Source organism: Primulina tabacum, chromosome 7, assembly GCF_025594145.1.
Source record: "Primulina tabacum isolate GXHZ01 chromosome 7, ASM2559414v2, whole genome shotgun sequence".
Lineage (NCBI taxonomy): Eukaryota > Viridiplantae > Streptophyta > Magnoliopsida > Lamiales > Gesneriaceae > Primulina > Primulina tabacum.
In genome coordinates, this window is record NC_134556.1 from 42,383,710 (window position 1) to 42,398,872 (window position 15,163).

Genomic DNA, 15,163 nt, shown 5'->3' on the forward strand with positions numbered 1-15,163 from the left:
AAATTGCGATGGTTTACAAAACCCGTCGCTATCTGCGACGGTCTAACTAAAACCCGTCGCTAAGAGCGACGTTTTTTGAAAAATTCGTTGCTATGATTCTTTATATACCGAGGTTCGCGAATATTTTCTTCAGCGATTTTCGCCTTTCTTCTCTGGTAGTGGCGAAAGTCTTATCAATTTTTTCGCAGTTTCGGTTTTTTTATTTTTACTAACGTTTTGTTCGTGTTAATTTCGTAGATTTGCTCGTCGGTGTGATCTTCCAACGTTACGTGGATCTGCATATCTTCGCGCACGCCAGGTTTTTAAAGCGTTTTCTTTATAGAAAAATTTAATATTTAATTTTAATTTTAATTTTTGCGTAATATTTTATTTATGAAATTTTGCTTAAGTATTTTGATTAATTTTAATTTTTTATTTACATGTTGATGAAAAACCGTCGCTTCATTAAGCTACGGTTTTTTTAAAAAACGTCGCTTAATATAACAACGGTTTTGTCAATACCCGTCGCTATAATAGCGACGGTTTTGTTGAAAAAATCGTCGCTTTCATTCAGCGACGGTTAAGTTAAACCGTCGCTTTTTAACCGTCGCTTTATATTAGCGACGGTTTGTATATAACTGTCACTTCAATCAGGCGACGGTTTGTATGTAAACCATCGCTAAAGTAAGCGACTGTGTTCTTCAACAAAACCGGCGCTATGATAGCGACGGTTATTGAAAAACCGTCGCTATAGAAGACGACACGACCTCCAAACCGTCGCTACCCCTTTTTTGTAGTGTATATTTCAAATGACATTATTTCGTGACTTTGAATTTCAAAACAGTTGTTGAAAAAAATGTGTACTCCTAAATCAAGTAATTTCAAAATCACCTAAATTTAATTCATCCGAACAACATGATTTATGATTTCACATCTATTCAACTAGTTTGTATTTGGATGCGACTTATGGGAATTTTATTGGAATATGCATTTGGAAAAAGAATTTGAAATTATTTAATATTGACACGAGTTTGACATGCTGACTCAAAAAATAATTAGTTGATTGAGAATTTAAAATCATTTTTCTATTAAATTTTTCAAAACAAACTAATGAATTTGTAATTATTAACATGAAATCTTTAATTTCAATTGAAATCCTTGATCAAAATGAAACATAAAGAAGAAAATTTAACGTATAGTTACAATGTATTTAGAAATAATATGACGACTTATTTACCAAGTCTAGAATCTAAAATCATATATATTTTTTAACATAGGCGTGTAGATTAATAATTTTTCTTGACAATGGAACATGCGAGAAAGTGCTTTCTTTTTAGTCAAAAACTTGTGTGAGATGGTTTCATGTCGTATTTTGTGAGACAGATATCTTATCTGGGGCATCCATGAAAAAAGTATTACTTTTTATACTAAGAATATTAATTTTTATTGTGAATATCAGTAGGGTTGATTCGTCTCATAGATAAAGATTCGTGATTCGTCTCACAAAAGACCTACTCTTCTTTTTAAGGCTAAGAGTGAACTCAACTCTAGCAAAGGTAGAGCAACGAATCCTGCGACAAAATTTTTTTCCCTCAAACCAAGAAATCGCACCATACACATCTACACATGCTTGAGAAATAATATTTCACGAAAAAGTTATCAATACCTTATTAGATGACCATATCACACAAAATTTATCGTACTGTTTACCTGACTTGCGTCGTTTGCAAACTACTATGTTATCTCGACATTTTACCAAGTACAAACTGAAGAATAATTGCTGCGAGTTTTATCATTATAAAATGCTCCGAGAAAAATATGAGTCAATCAATATATCCGAATAATCACTGATTTAAATTAGTGTTGATATAATGATCCAAATGCCCAACTTGAATATCTAGACGATCTAGTTGCCTTAAATCAAGGAATCGGTGTTAGAAAGAGGTCGGTGGTGTGCTCTGTCATAATCCATCCAACGCTCAAATTAAATACTGAAAAATATATAGTGATTAGTGAAATTGAATGCAAGATACATTAGTTCTCGAACCATAAACCAAACATGACACTTATAAAGAGAGCATGATATTAATTTTGGCAAGGTTTGGGGTCTACAACCTAGAAAACTAAATCCCCTTAATTCGAATAAATCCATTGTCCAATTAGATACTTTTTCGATGAATGGGAATTCATTTTGTCCCCTCTTAAGATATCGTCCTCTTTGGAATTCGGCTAAACAACCAATCTCAGAACCCTTGTACAAGTCATTTTCAAGAATCACTAGTTATTCGTGTCGAGGATCACCCTAACATGATTACAAATAGTCTACATCATCCTAAATCCACATAGATCCTTGTTCCCATTAAGAGCATATGAAGTACATTGGCCCCTCTTCTCAAATTGATACGCCGCCATTTTTAGTAAGATCTTCCGTTGACTTGAGACGTGCACTCGATCTCTTTGAAAGAGTTTGGCCCTAAAGAGGGCGAGCTCATAATTGTCAAAAGCGCGAGGCGCAAAAAAGCGCTCAAGTGTCTTGGAGCTTCAAGCGCGAAGCGCTCGTTTTACGGAAAAAACGCAATAAACAAAATATTATCAAAAAAATCAAAATAAAATAAAAAGTCTTTGAAAATGTGATAGATGAAATATCAAATGTCATTATAATCGTCATCTTCCTCTTCCAAATCTACGTCACGCCACAATAAACAAAATATTATCAAAAAAATCAAAATAAAATAAAAAGTCTTTCAAAATGTGATAGATGAAATATCAAATGTCATTTTAATCGTCATCTTCATCTTCCAAATCTACGTCATCGGCCCTATCACTTGATTTGTATCCATCGGTATCTTCTTCTTTAGTTTCATTATCAATGTTGATATCTTCTTGATCCACTTCATCCACAAGACTAGTTCGAGCTGAAGATTGCTTTCTTTTTGCTGAAGTGGATGATGATGCCCTTTTTGAAGTAGATGCATTTCGAGATCGAAAGTCATATGCACTTTCACCCACCCCAACCGCTTGTGCTACATCACTCCAACGCAAATCCTCATCTTCAAAGACCAAATCGTTATCATCATTCTCGTTATCACTATCATCCAACTTTCCCAACAACCATTCGTTACTATCATCTATTTCTGACAAAGAAATAGGATCAATCTTTTCTCGCATGGCATATCTTCGCCTCAACGCTCTGTTGTATTTGATATATACCAAATCATTCAATCGTTGTTGAGACAACCTATTTCTTTTTTTAGAATGTATCTGCCAAAAAAATAGAAAGTAAGAAGTTAGGTTCATACTCCATAATATAAAATTTAATATGTAAAAAAAACTTCTAACTTACATGTTCAAATACACTCCAATTATGTTCACAACCTGAAGAAGAGCATGTGAGGTACAAAATCTTCATTGCAAATGTTTTTAATTCAGGTGTTGATGCACCATAAGAAGCCCACCAATCAGCTTGAAAGTTGAAACACAAAAAAATATAAGATTAAATTTCTTATCATTCAAAGTTTGTATCTATACTATAAGTAAGTACTGTTTGAATATTTCCTCAAACATCAAATCTAAGCAATGAGCTGCACATGGAGTCCAATACAAGAGTGGAAAATTGTTTTCCAAAAGACGACCAGAAAAAATGAAGTAAATTTACTTTAAAAATCGAAAAATCAGATTTTAAATTCAATTTGCAATTTAAAATATTACATGCTCTAACATTGCAGCTTGCATTATCTGTTACAACCTGAACCACATTCTGTTCTCTAATTCTATTCACAAATTTTGAAAGTAACTCATGCATCTTATTAGCAGTGTGAGAATAACTTGAAGCATCCACCGATTCAACAAATATAGTTCCTTTAGGACCATTTACCAAAAAAATTATAAGAGTTCTACTTTTTTTATCCGTCCACCCATCTGCCATGATTGTACAACCATACCTAGCATGATCTTCTTCGTGGGATTTGAGAAACAGGTTCGTATTTGTCAACTCCTTCTTCAAATACTTTACTCTTACTTCATGATATGATGGAGGTTTCATTCCCACTCCAAAAGTCCCAATAGCATCAATACAAGGTTGCAAAGAATCGTATTTAACAGCATTAAAAGGAATTCCGGCATCATACATCCAACTAGCAAATTTCTGAACCGCATATTCTCTTAATTTCTTCTTATTTTCATCAAACTGGCCTTTATTTTTCGCACGTCTCTGTCTGACAATTTCTTCTACATCTTTCGCAAAATAAAGATCAATAGGCTCTGCTTGTTTACACCTTTTACCCTGCACCGTAGGGCCGGACATTGGTCGTTTCCCTTTCATTTTAGTTTGTATATCATCCTCATCCTCATCTTCTTCCAAATCAACAATATCATCTAAATGAGGAATATCATCCATTTGATTCTTCAAAACATTCTTTTTTTGCATGAACTCTTTAATTTCTTCTTTAACATGCTCCGGACACTTCGGACAAGCTTTCACATTTCTATTGTCCCCAACTAAATGTAGCTTGTGCCGATAAATCCCACCATTTGTTATTTTGACACAAAAACAACAGCATACAATATTTGGATTTTTAGGATACGGAAGTGTTGCATAATTCCAAGCAATATCTTTTCGATTTGATGGAATCGTTGTGTTTGACATGATTAAATACTGAAATATAAATATAAATCATATATTAAATTATTAAAAATAAAAAAAAAAACACAATTTAAATTTTTTTACAAAATTTCCTAAACTTAGGGTTTACCAATATTTGAATAGCAAAGAAAAAGGGAAGAAGGAGGTGGCGGCGACGGCGGCGACAGAGAAGAGACGCAGCGTCAAATAGATGCAGACCACTGGAGACTGGACTTGGGCAGAGGCAGAGAATTACTGATTACGCATGGCTGTTCTTATTTCTTAGACAATTTTATTTTACAATTGGGCCGGGCTTAAAATTGGATTTTGGATCTGGGCTCTTAAAAAATATCAAATCCTGCAGCTTCTTTGAAGCGCACAAGCGCTCGCCCAACAAACAAAGTTGAAGTGCAGTGAGGCGTGGGCTTTCTCAACCTGATGCGCTTCAGTTTCTCTTGAAGCGCAACTACAGCGCCTCACCTCGCCTCGCAGGCCACAAGGTTAGAATTCTAGCTCTTCCAGAGTGGTATCTCACTGATGGCTCGGGCCCGCCTCGGCTTGCGCTTGCGAGGCGAGCGCTTTTTACAACTATGGGCGAGCTCCAAGCTATGATTCCTTGTCTAGGACATAGTTCACTCTTTTCCTTGCTTTTTAACCTCTCGGGACAGTCTTCGAGCCTACCATCACTTGATTAATCCTTGAAGTTAAGCTTCCTGCAATCACTAGGTTTAAATATATTGGGTTCAAGTTTGATGAGCTACTGACCTCAGACAATATATATTTCACAAAAGTTGAAAAATTTCACTAAATTAACTCATGGATTTGATTGTCAAATCCAAAAAAAAAAAAAGTCACACGAAATTTTTTGACACAATTTTCTTGTTGTTAATCAAATGATCTACCCTGGTTGTCAATCGTGAAATATTGACATTTGACTTCATTATTGTTAACATCATTACCATGTAAATCTATATTAATAGGTAAAAATGTTTATTTTTCCATCAAGACACAAATCGATCCCGACTTCAAATATTTTTGTCTGAATTCAATTGAATGAGCTATTGGTTAAGTGAGAGATATAAAAAGCCCAAAGCTGAAAATTTTGGTCCAACAATATATGACCCAATCATATAGAACCCACATCATAAGGGGCTCTAACATCGCTTACACATTGTTTTCGATACTCGCAGGTAGCTGTTGTTTTTTTCGTTCTCTTATTTTCTCTATACTTTCGTTTGTAGCTTGATTTTATGTTTTCGGCTTTTTTTTCTTTTTTTTCCTGGGAAATTTGGTCACTTCTATTCTGTTTTTGGGAATTCTGGATTTTGGTAGGGTTTCTAATTATTTTTTCTTTGGCATGTGAACATATTTAATATATATATGCTTCTGCAAATTGTTAAATTTTACCTGTAATGGTTGCATCGATGTGAAAATTATTACATCTGGCTTAATAATCCCTTTAATGTTTTTTGAATAATAAAGAAAATGTGCTATTATATATTTAGTTATTGGAAATGCTCGGTAACTAGATGCATATTTGTTCCTAGCATTTTCCAGAAATATTCTTAATTCTTTTGTGCTTTTGGTCTCAAGATATGTCGATTATTAAATTTAGCTGTATTGCGAATGTGAATTGTTCCCCAGGCTTGATCATTTTCAGCGGAATTTGACTATTAATAAAAATTAGGAGTAAAAATATAGATTCATTTTTGGCCTTATGTGGTGAATATCTGACTTTGAAACTTCCGCAGTTTGCTGATTTCATGGAAGTAGGAGAGAGTGTGCTAGACACAATTTACGATGATGAAGGTATTGAGGATGGCCAAGATGTTGAGATGCAAGACGTTGAAGAGGGTGAGTTACTTCAACCTATTTCAAAGGCTGAATCAGGAGTAAGCTGTAATGTTGAAGTTAATCAGGTTTCCAACAAGAGGAATTCAAGACGTAAGAAGAAGAAAAAGAAAAACAAGCAAAAGACAGACAACTACATTGGTCCAAATGTTACTGATATCAACAGGTTTGAAACATTTTGAAGCAAGATTTTGTTCATTTTATAGTATCCCTTTGGCATTATTTCATCCTCGTATTTTTTTGGTTTTCTATTGTCATCCATAGCCTTATGTTACACTATTTTTGTACGGCACGGTGGCCTGAGAAGTTGCTATATCACTTATAGAGAGCAAAATAGAATTCTGTACCTTTTTGTGTTGATAAACGAACACCATCACAGACGCAACCTGCTTCTTTATATTCTGGACATGTACTCTATAGTCTGCCTACCAACAAGGATTCATATTTTCTGATGCAGTGTTTTCTAACTTTGCTAGCTTCAAATTCAACATTTCCCTGTTTTTAGGATTATTTTCATTTTTTTGGTGACTATTTCCTTTGTATAAATATTTGTAGGTTTGTTTTAAATGCGTGTAAGCGTTTGAGAGAGAGAAAATCTTATCTTATGTATACTGCTGTTGGTTGTCTTGGCGTCTCTGCTTTGAGTGATCTCGTCAAAGAGGTAAGACTTTGTTGCGTTGTTTTGTTGTACCACTTCATCTCTGGCCAACTATTGCTGATGATGTTCATTTTAAATTTACAAATTGTACTAAACTTGACTTCGACGGTTTGAACGGTGCTGTAGTTAGAGAATTTTGCTGATGATGTTCATTTTAAAATTACAAATTGTACTAAACTTGACTTTGACGGTGCTGTAGTTAGAGAATTTTGCTTGAATGATTTGCATGTTTATGATCTCTTAATTGGTTAACTGACTTGAGGGAGTTATTGTACTTACACTGCAGTGCGATGCAAGATCTACAATCTAAAAATGGGATAAAGTGCGTTTGATAAAAAACCGACTTAGCCGACATTTGGCTTTCTCATTACAATGCAAAATGTTTTTTCGACATGGTTCCAAAACTTGTTCTGGTGACAAAATGATCCACGTTAATCTTAGAACTTATCCCTATTTGGATTAACTTTGATATGTGTTTTACTTGGTAGGGGCAGTGTGCTTTAGGTTTTATGACATCATTATCATAGACTAACCACGCTGCTCTCACCTTTGAACCGTTTCCGACTTATCTCGTACTGCTAACTCATGAAAGTATTAGAATCTGTCACTAGTACTCTACTGTTTTGGTAAAACTTGGAATTGATCCTTGGTATTGTGATTAAAGGTGAGATTCTGGTTAACCATCTTTTTCTACAACTTTTAGGGATATAGTCTACTTCCTTCTCCCTCCTTAGTTCTGATTCTCAGTATTGTTTTCCCTCAATCGCAGATTCTTTTGGCTGAAGATTTTCTTGCTATCGCTCTCCTGAAACTTTGATCTGAGAATTGAGATAGCTTCTTGATGAACCACTCATAAATTTTTTAATGAAGGTTGATATTTTTGAACTTATAACATGTGAATGGCTGAACATTACTATTGACCTTAGGTTTTTTCAAGATCTTAGTTCTCCATATTGATAAGATTATTATTAGTTTCCTCTTCTCCGACTTTTTTTTTTTTAATTTCTCACGCATCACTCAAAAAAATGTTACATTGAACATGAACGTGCAGGTTGATGCCATTCAGGCCTGTGGAGGTCAGAAGACTGCTGACGGTGGCCGTTTTCGTAATGGTGGTGGCATATTGTGGAATATCATCAAAGCTCGTGATCCAAATGCTTACAAAGAGATCATGAGAAAGGGGAAAGAATTTGAGGTACACTTTCTACTCTTGTATTTTATTTATTTATTTTCCTTTTTACATATGCACTCACTTATGTGATTCAAGTACTGAGTTGCTTGCTCAAAACCAATTTCTTCATCACTATTCCTACTGTTTGGCAATCGACAATATTTGTATTTTATTACTGTCTAATAATGATTTGTCTGTTTGTTTTCCCTCGTATGTCTGCAACCAATGCATGCATCACATAGAAAGTGTACCTCAAATTTTCTTACATATGCACTCACTTATGTGATTCAAGTACTGAATTGCTTGCTTAAAACCAATTTCTTCATCACTATTCCTACTGTTTGGCCATGGACAATATTTGTATTTTATTACGGTCTAATAATGATTTCTCTGTTTGTTTTCCCTCGTATATCTGCATCTATCGAGTTAGTAACAATTTGGTTTGATACTTGTTGCAGAATCAATTCAAGCAGCATCATCAAAATAAGCAAGAACATGCACAACAATCAGAATCTTCTTCTGAAAAAAGGGTTCTCAATACAGTTAACCAGATTAAACCCAAGATATCGAATGGTCTGGAGCTTTTGTCATATGATCAGAACCAGCTTGAACAGTCCTCTACCGAAGAGAAACGTACGTCTGTTCATAATCGAATACGAATGCCAGTTACATACGATGATCTTCTCGAAGGAGAGGATCCCAAAGACGGATAGAACTTGTGATCGAACCATTTTTAATTTGAAAGTCCCTGAACTTCATCCAAATCCTCCTTCTACACCTTTTTTGGGAACTAGGTCTATTTGTGTTGATTATTTTCCTTTTTGTGCCTCTTGGATGGAGGGATGATCAGAAACATGAAGGCTGGCTTGATGCTTGTTTCTTCACGTATTTCAATTTTTTGGGGTTATATTATGATGATTCTCGTTACACTTTCTTTTGTTTAAAATTTTTTTACTTTATGCATGTGTACATGATCCTAAAATAGACGCCAATAAACTATTATGTAATATATAATCGTTTTTCATCTTTCAAAGACAAAATGCTTTATTCGTCTTTTGCATCGAAACATGACAAATACCAGCAACGACCAATATTCACTCCCAACTCTATCTTACTGTAATCGAGTACGTTTCAGGTTCTAACGAGCAAGTTTTGTCACACCCAAGTGACCAATGGGCGATAATGAGCAAGAGAACTAACTGTGCATACTCAAGAATCTGAACTCTCCCAAATTTTTATCATGCATTCATCTTATCCAAGAAGAGGCAAATGACAGTGCAGTCATCTCTCGTTGAGTTCGGAAACCTGTGTTTCCATGTAGCAATTGTTGCATCCACCACTGACTTTGCTGCTGCCTCTTCGCTATGTGCAGCAGAAACTATTGCAATAACATCGTCATTACTTAATACGTCCCACACCTGAAAAAAAAAGTCACAAATTTGGTAAATTAGTTCAATAATATTTCGATTTATATCATCGTGTGTTAAGTATATGCATGATTGTCAAAACCGTGATAACTTATACATAAGGTTTTATATGATGTGTGGTAGAAAGTAAGAACCAACAACTTTTTGATACATTTTTAATGCAGAAATTAGATTTGTATTTGGGTGGGTTTTTAGTTTTTACCCCGTCACTGACCAGAACAAGAAACTGATCATTTGAAGATAAATGATGATAAGATATATCAGGGATTGCAATTATGCCATGGTACTTGAGCACAAAGTCTCCAAAAGCTCGCGACATGGCAAGGCCTGGAGAGTCATCATGAGGAAGCCATACTCTCTGAATATGCGGTTCTTCTTTCAGTGCCAGTACTCTGCCATTGCACTTCCTTATTCGCTCAGCTTCGGCTGAAAAACAAAATTTTGATTTTTGCAAATATTAGCATCGTTTATACACAAGCAGAACCGTGTTGCGTAGATGTTTTTGGGGAAATTCTATGTTAAACCCGTCTAGAACACATCTTTAGATCGATTCAAGGGTGTTTACTGGATCAAAACCCACCCAAAGTCTACGTTCAGCATGGCAAAAGCCTACTTTTTATTGGGTTTCTTAGTTTATATGCATTTATTTTTTAGCATTTCTATCATGGAAAAGAATCTTACAGGGTAGTCCTGGCTTGAAATCAGTAGTTAACTGAATCGCCACAACCCCTTCCACGGTTTTTGTTCCTAAAACTGCCCTCGAATCGCCTAGATTCACAATAATTATATCTTCACCCTGTAGGGAAAAGAAAGGGAATACCATGTGATTCCTTCAAACATCAATCAAATAACTCTAATTGGTCCTACGCATTCAGATAATAGTTGTTTACAATACCTGTTGGACAGCAACAACGGCGGTAGTTCCACTGCAAGAACAGTCCAAACTGTCAAGAATCTTGATTTCCTTATCCATGGCTTTGAATGCACTCAAACAGGCCTCTTTCCATTTAAAGAAATTCTTAGTTGGTTCTGATTTATCATAAGTTTTGGTTTTCAGATCGTTTTGAGCAATATTTGTTGGAGACGAAGCGATCTTTGCTATGGCATTTCTCTGGTTTAGCAGCAGAGAAGGTAACCTGTTTCTCACTAGCTTGCTGACCATGTGTCCGTTTTTTCCATGTCCATCAAAAACTCCACAAAATGCTCCATCTTCGATGCCATAGCCCTGCATAAGTGCCAGGAAGTTAAGTATCGCTCCAAAGTTCGACTAAATTACATCACATATTCATGTGTTAATAGGATAGATCAGAATCTCATTTGATAATATTAGAATCTTCACAAATGGGATTAGAGAATCAACAGCCTCTCAAGTCTCAACAAACTGTTCAGTTCAAACTATATGTATTTGAAAACATGTAAGACTGAAAATTCCATGTATCCAAATCGTCTTTGGAATATATTTAAATGAGAAACCAGTGGACTAGGCGATCCAACAAAGACAGTCTTCCCTCTTTTTGCATGATAGTTTTATAAAAAAAACATTTTCATTATACCAGTGGATCATACACGAAAACAGTCGTTAAATAAAAGGCAAAAGTAGATGTACCTGGTAAAGAATTGCAGAATCTTGATTTAACTCTTTGCTTCCTGCATGGGAATATGTGGAACCAATTTGGAATCTATTTTTACAAGCACTGACTTCTCTGTAATGTACAGAATTTTCATGGCCATAAGAATCATCATGTATTTCTGATGAAGAAACAGATGCACAGATTCCCATTTTTTGTTTTTTCAACGCTCGAAAGTTTTCTTGTTGTGCATATACTTTAGAATCCAACAAATGGAGGAGAAGGCCCCATATATAGGGAATCGGGGACCATGGAATATACGGATTTGTATACTTGAAAGAGTGCTAGTGGCATTTAATAAGTTTAAAGACCCAATCTTTTTCAATAATTGATAGTTTTTAATTATTTATGAGTAACCCAAGATTCATTTCAAAGGTCATCTTAGGTGTACTTGTGTAGGATTTTATCAGTTTGGGGATGTAATAACCACTAGTATTTAGTTTGACTTTGGAAGAAAAAGCTCTGGCCAAGCTTTGGAAAGTGATCGTGTTTTAAATTCGATAATCTTTTGAAGAAAAAATAAATATGATAAGATATATATTTTAATCAGAGACGTGTTGTGAATTGTGATACAGATTTCGTTAATCGATGCATAAAAAAGATTACTCGATTCTCTGTTATATATTTATTATATGTTGGTCTTGGGCTAGTTACGTTTTCAATTGAAATAATATTAATTAGTGTTTTTAATTCGACTGTTAACCACCTTGCATCGCGCAAACGGATCTATGTATATGTAGTTGGCTCCAACCATTTCAATAATTAATTTCGACGTTCACATCTAATTAAGCCAGACTCAGTTTCATTTTAATTAATTAAGATCTAAATAAAAATCCGATGAAAAGGTCTAACAAATACGAAAAATCCATTGTTGGAATGGTGAACGTTGACTTTTTTTTTTTTTTTTTTCATTTTCTGGAAAATGAATACCAAAGCCTAAATGAAGATATCTTTTCAAATCTTTGGAAAGTGGCGACTGATAACGACAAAAATTTGATCGGTAAAGATAAGAAATATATCAAAAAATAAAAATAAAAATTGAAATATGACAAATTCAGAATACAGATTCCTTCCAAGCGTTGCTATCAACATATACAACATAATATACAGAATACAGAATCCTTCCGTTTGTATTGGAACCCATAATATAATCTCGACCCAGGCAACTTCTTTTAAAGACGACATTCTTATTACATCCTAATCAATGGATAAGCATGCGCCACGACTTGTTTCAAATATGGGACTAGAGATTGAGGCATTCTTTAAAACGCACACTATTTTAAAGTTGAACATAGAAGATACAAGCCTCCACGGTGAATCAATTCCAGACCATCTCATACAAAAAGCAATCCAACAATGCAACAGACTTTTAATTCTCCAAAGAAGATAAAACACTGAACCAGAGTTCATAGATTCCTTTGATTCAATACCAATTTAACTTGGTTGACAACAAGGATAGCAACGATGAAGAAGTTACAGACGACAATTTTACAAGGCAAAAACATAGTTTCTGGTGAAGTGATCAACTAAAAACGTTGATAGCTCATGCCATAACCCAAGACGGCAAGACCTCATCATATTAGCTGGATACAACTATATTATCATCTGTTGGAGCTGATTCTGCAACGGGAGACTTCTTTGTCAAAGATTTGGGTAAGTCTACATCATCTTGCATGCAACGCTGCTGTGGATGGGACAGAAGCACACACATGTGACGGAAAAGAGCTCGCGTCAGTCCTTGACCGCTCTCAAATATGTATCCCTCGTACTCACTGATTCGTTCAAGGGCTTCCACCAGGGTATCATACACTGTTTGTGGGCAATTATCGGGTCCTGGTTTGTCATGCAGGTACATAACATCCAAGGTGAAGATTTTTGGAGATGTTGGCAGTTGGAATTGCGGCGGTGTCGATGACCTACAATAGAGTAAGATCTGAAATGGCATAAAACATGTAGAGTGTTAGCATGTAATTTTTGTTATAAAAAAATATAGAATCATATAATACTATCAGAGAAGGTGTCTCGGGTTTGCTTTATCCGCAGTTTCTATTACAATTGGTTCAGTAGAGTAGTTAAAAAAACGCGTATAAAAGTGTTTGGATCGCTGATATCATTTCAGCAAAGCATGTGTTGTGAGGGGTGGAGCCGGGTTGGAAACACTCTCGATGAGGTCATACAATAAGTTTTCTGAGAAAAGTTAATCCCTCGTTATAAGTTTAGAACATGCAGCATGGACATGTAAGAACAATATACTAGGAATGGTCACTAATAAAATTTCCAATAAACCACAAACCAAAGCAGGTGCAGTCATATAATATGGCTTGCAGGGAAATATTCCACCATTGTATGTGATGAACTAGACTGTTAAAAAGTATGAGAAAAGTTAAATTATTGTTCCTAACCACTCGGAAGATCCGATTCTGTGCACGAGATTTCTTTGCTTCATGCGTCGATACTCTAAACAGTTGAGTCAGATCTGCATTGCTGGACGATGAATCTACCGAGATTGCCCTTAGTGCTGCAACTGCAGAACCAACGTCACTGCTAAACTCCTTTTGGAGCTTCACAAACAAAAATAGAGAAAAAAAATGCAAAAACATGGTTAAATAAGATTTGACGGATGCAGGCATAAGTTCATTAGGTAAAAAAAAAAATGGTCTCAGAGCACAAAAAAAAAGTAAAAAATATAACAATGAATACACACAGTAATGACCAACACACACTTCATAGAAGTATAATGCCCAAAAAAACTTCTAAAATCGTACGGGGTGAGCCCCTTTAAGAGATGAAAAATATTCTTCCTAACCGAGCTTTCCTAGATAAATAGTTTCCTCTATGTTCACCATTACAACTCACCGAGCTTCCAATTAATCCTAGATAAATATTTTCCTCCACATTCACCATTAAAACTCACCCAAGCTTTCCTACATATTGCACTTTCGTACCATTATCTAAATTTCAACAAATGTAATTCAGCAAATATAAAAAATTTAAATGGTAGAGCCAACGAAATTTCAACTTTCATCAGCTCAATAGCAACATATTGCCTCTGTAAATTATGAGGAACATGCCCACAAAGAAAAGAAAAACTAAATGGAGCTCACAAATCACCGAGAAAGTCAAGATCTTTACACTTGAGTACTTGAGTACATTACCACCACCCATTCCACTCACAATCGAACCGATTCACATTTTGGAAAGTTGTATGATTAGCAACGAACCAACCTCAATTTTTTGGTCACTAATTTATAAAATCTAGATTTTTGCTCCGATTCAAAGAATAACGCTCGTGTTAGGACAAGTATGATATAAGTTAGATTTAATGCTAGAACAAGGCGAAAATTGAGAAGGGAACGAATACCCAGTAAGTGGATTTTGCAAGGGCGGCGAAAGCAAATCGATGATCGGAGTTAATAGTTAACTTAGCATTAATGAACAAAAGTATCGCCTGCTTTATGGAGTCCAATCTCGTATACGGCCGCCCATTCGGCCCGTTCACCTTCATTTCCACCATGGTTTCTGGGCCCACATCGATGCAGAAGAGTATGTCCTCACTCGAAAATACATCCGGAGGGAGTGTGAATCCGCCGCCGTGAAGTGACGGCGACGGCGGCGCTGCCGTGGGTGAAGCGGAGGTTTGGCCCCCTGTGACATCCATGCGTCTCTGTTGCCTGTCTGATCTTCTTCTTTTCTTAGTTGGATCAAAATCGGGGATGCAATAGATATCAGGCTCACCTCCTATCAAATTAGCCGGTTCGTGATTTCGATCTTCCTCTTGTTGTGATAAAAAAAAAAATCGGGGATGCAATATAGATCGAGCTTTAGCTC

The 15,163-nt window shown here is 35.5% G+C and overlaps 4 protein-coding genes across 7 annotated transcripts; 1 reads left to right on the plus strand and 3 right to left on the minus strand.

Moving 5' to 3' along the window:
- The first annotated feature begins 189 nt into the window (after positions 1-189).
- On the plus strand, positions 190-9,226 carry LOC142552352 (uncharacterized). Of its 3 annotated transcripts, XM_075662112.1 has the most exons (6): positions 190-298; positions 6,352-6,454; positions 6,520-6,617; positions 7,007-7,112; positions 8,161-8,304; positions 8,739-9,226. In XM_075662112.1, exons 2-6 carry the CDS (start codon positions 6,401-6,403, stop codon positions 8,991-8,993), a joined length of 657 nt encoding a protein of 218 aa, XP_075518227.1. In that variant the 5' UTR covers positions 190-298; positions 6,352-6,400; the 3' UTR covers positions 8,994-9,226. The 3 variants fall into 3 exon arrangements, with proteins under 3 accessions (XP_075518227.1, XP_075518225.1, XP_075518226.1); XM_075662110.1 differs by having other exon boundaries at positions 6,352-6,617; XM_075662111.1 differs by lacking the exon at positions 190-298 and having other exon boundaries at positions 6,038-6,454.
- Positions 1,350-4,780, minus strand: LOC142552350 (uncharacterized). 2 transcript variants are annotated; one of them, XM_075662108.1, is made up of 2 exons: positions 3,323-4,780; positions 1,350-3,240 (listed from the first exon to the last, which is right to left on the minus strand). In XM_075662108.1, the coding sequence occupies exons 1-2, from the start codon at positions 3,386-3,388 to the stop codon at positions 2,758-2,760; spliced, it is 549 nt and encodes a 182-aa protein (XP_075518223.1). In that variant the 5' UTR covers positions 3,389-4,780; the 3' UTR covers positions 1,350-2,757. The 2 variants fall into 2 exon arrangements, 1 of the variants encoding a protein (XP_075518223.1); XR_012821732.1 differs by having other exon boundaries at positions 1,365-3,240; positions 3,323-4,777.
- A 51-nt stretch (positions 9,227-9,277) lies between the features above and the next one.
- LOC142552351 (putative protein phosphatase 2C 72) lies at positions 9,278-11,604 on the minus strand. Its single transcript, XM_075662109.1, has 5 exons — positions 11,314-11,604; positions 10,603-10,932; positions 10,389-10,503; positions 9,910-10,133; positions 9,278-9,698 (listed from the first exon to the last, which is right to left on the minus strand). The coding sequence occupies exons 1-5, from the start codon at positions 11,485-11,487 to the stop codon at positions 9,519-9,521; spliced, it is 1,023 nt and encodes a 340-aa protein (XP_075518224.1). The 5' UTR covers positions 11,488-11,604; the 3' UTR covers positions 9,278-9,518.
- Positions 11,605-12,737: 1,133 nt separating this feature from the next.
- Positions 12,738-15,088, minus strand: LOC142552356 (uncharacterized). Its single transcript, XM_075662118.1, has 3 exons — positions 14,697-15,088; positions 13,738-13,896; positions 12,738-13,268 (listed from the first exon to the last, which is right to left on the minus strand). Exons 1-3 carry the CDS (start codon positions 14,991-14,993, stop codon positions 12,915-12,917), a joined length of 810 nt encoding a protein of 269 aa, XP_075518233.1. The 5' UTR covers positions 14,994-15,088; the 3' UTR covers positions 12,738-12,914.
- Positions 15,089-15,163: the final 75 nt, after the last annotated feature.

What these genes read in the sequence shown, in the direction of transcription:
- LOC142552356 (XM_075662118.1), bottom strand. Translation starts at nt 14,993, where the DNA reads ATGGATGTCACAGGGGGCCAAACCTCCGCTTCACCCACGGCAGCGCCG. An exon ending in TTGCAAAATCCACTTACTGG is followed by an intron (nt 13,897 to 14,696) that starts GTATTCGTTCCC and finishes TTGTTTGTGAAG; the next exon opens with CTCCAAAAGGAGTTTAGCAG. An exon ending in AGAATCGGATCTTCCGAGTG is followed by an intron (nt 13,269 to 13,737) that starts GTTAGGAACAAT and finishes ATGCCATTTCAG; the next exon opens with ATCTTACTCTATTGTAGGTC.
- LOC142552351 (XM_075662109.1), bottom strand. Translation starts at nt 11,487, where the DNA reads ATGGGAATCTGTGCATCTGTTTCTTCATCAGAAATACATGATGATTCT. An exon ending in ATTCTGCAATTCTTTACCAG is followed by an intron (nt 10,933 to 11,313) that starts GTACATCTACTT and finishes GCACTTATGCAG; the next exon opens with GGCTATGGCATCGAAGATGG. An exon ending in TTGTTCTGGTCAGTGACGGG is followed by an intron (nt 9,699 to 9,909) that starts GTAAAAACTAAA and finishes TTTTTTTTTCAG; the next exon opens with GTGTGGGACGTATTAAGTAA.
- LOC142552350 (XM_075662108.1), bottom strand. Translation starts at nt 3,388, where the DNA reads ATGAAGATTTTGTACCTCACATGCTCTTCTTCAGGTTGTGAACATAAT. An exon ending in ATTGGAGTGTATTTGAACAT is followed by an intron (nt 3,241 to 3,322) that starts GTAAGTTAGAAG and finishes TTTTTTTGGCAG; the next exon opens with ATACATTCTAAAAAAAGAAA.
- LOC142552352 (XM_075662110.1), top strand. Translation starts at nt 6,364, where the DNA reads ATGGAAGTAGGAGAGAGTGTGCTAGACACAATTTACGATGATGAAGGT. An exon ending in AATGTTACTGATATCAACAG is followed by an intron (nt 6,618 to 7,006) that starts GTTTGAAACATT and finishes AAATATTTGTAG; the next exon opens with GTTTGTTTTAAATGCGTGTA. An exon ending in TGAGTGATCTCGTCAAAGAG is followed by an intron (nt 7,113 to 8,160) that starts GTAAGACTTTGT and finishes ATGAACGTGCAG; the next exon opens with GTTGATGCCATTCAGGCCTG.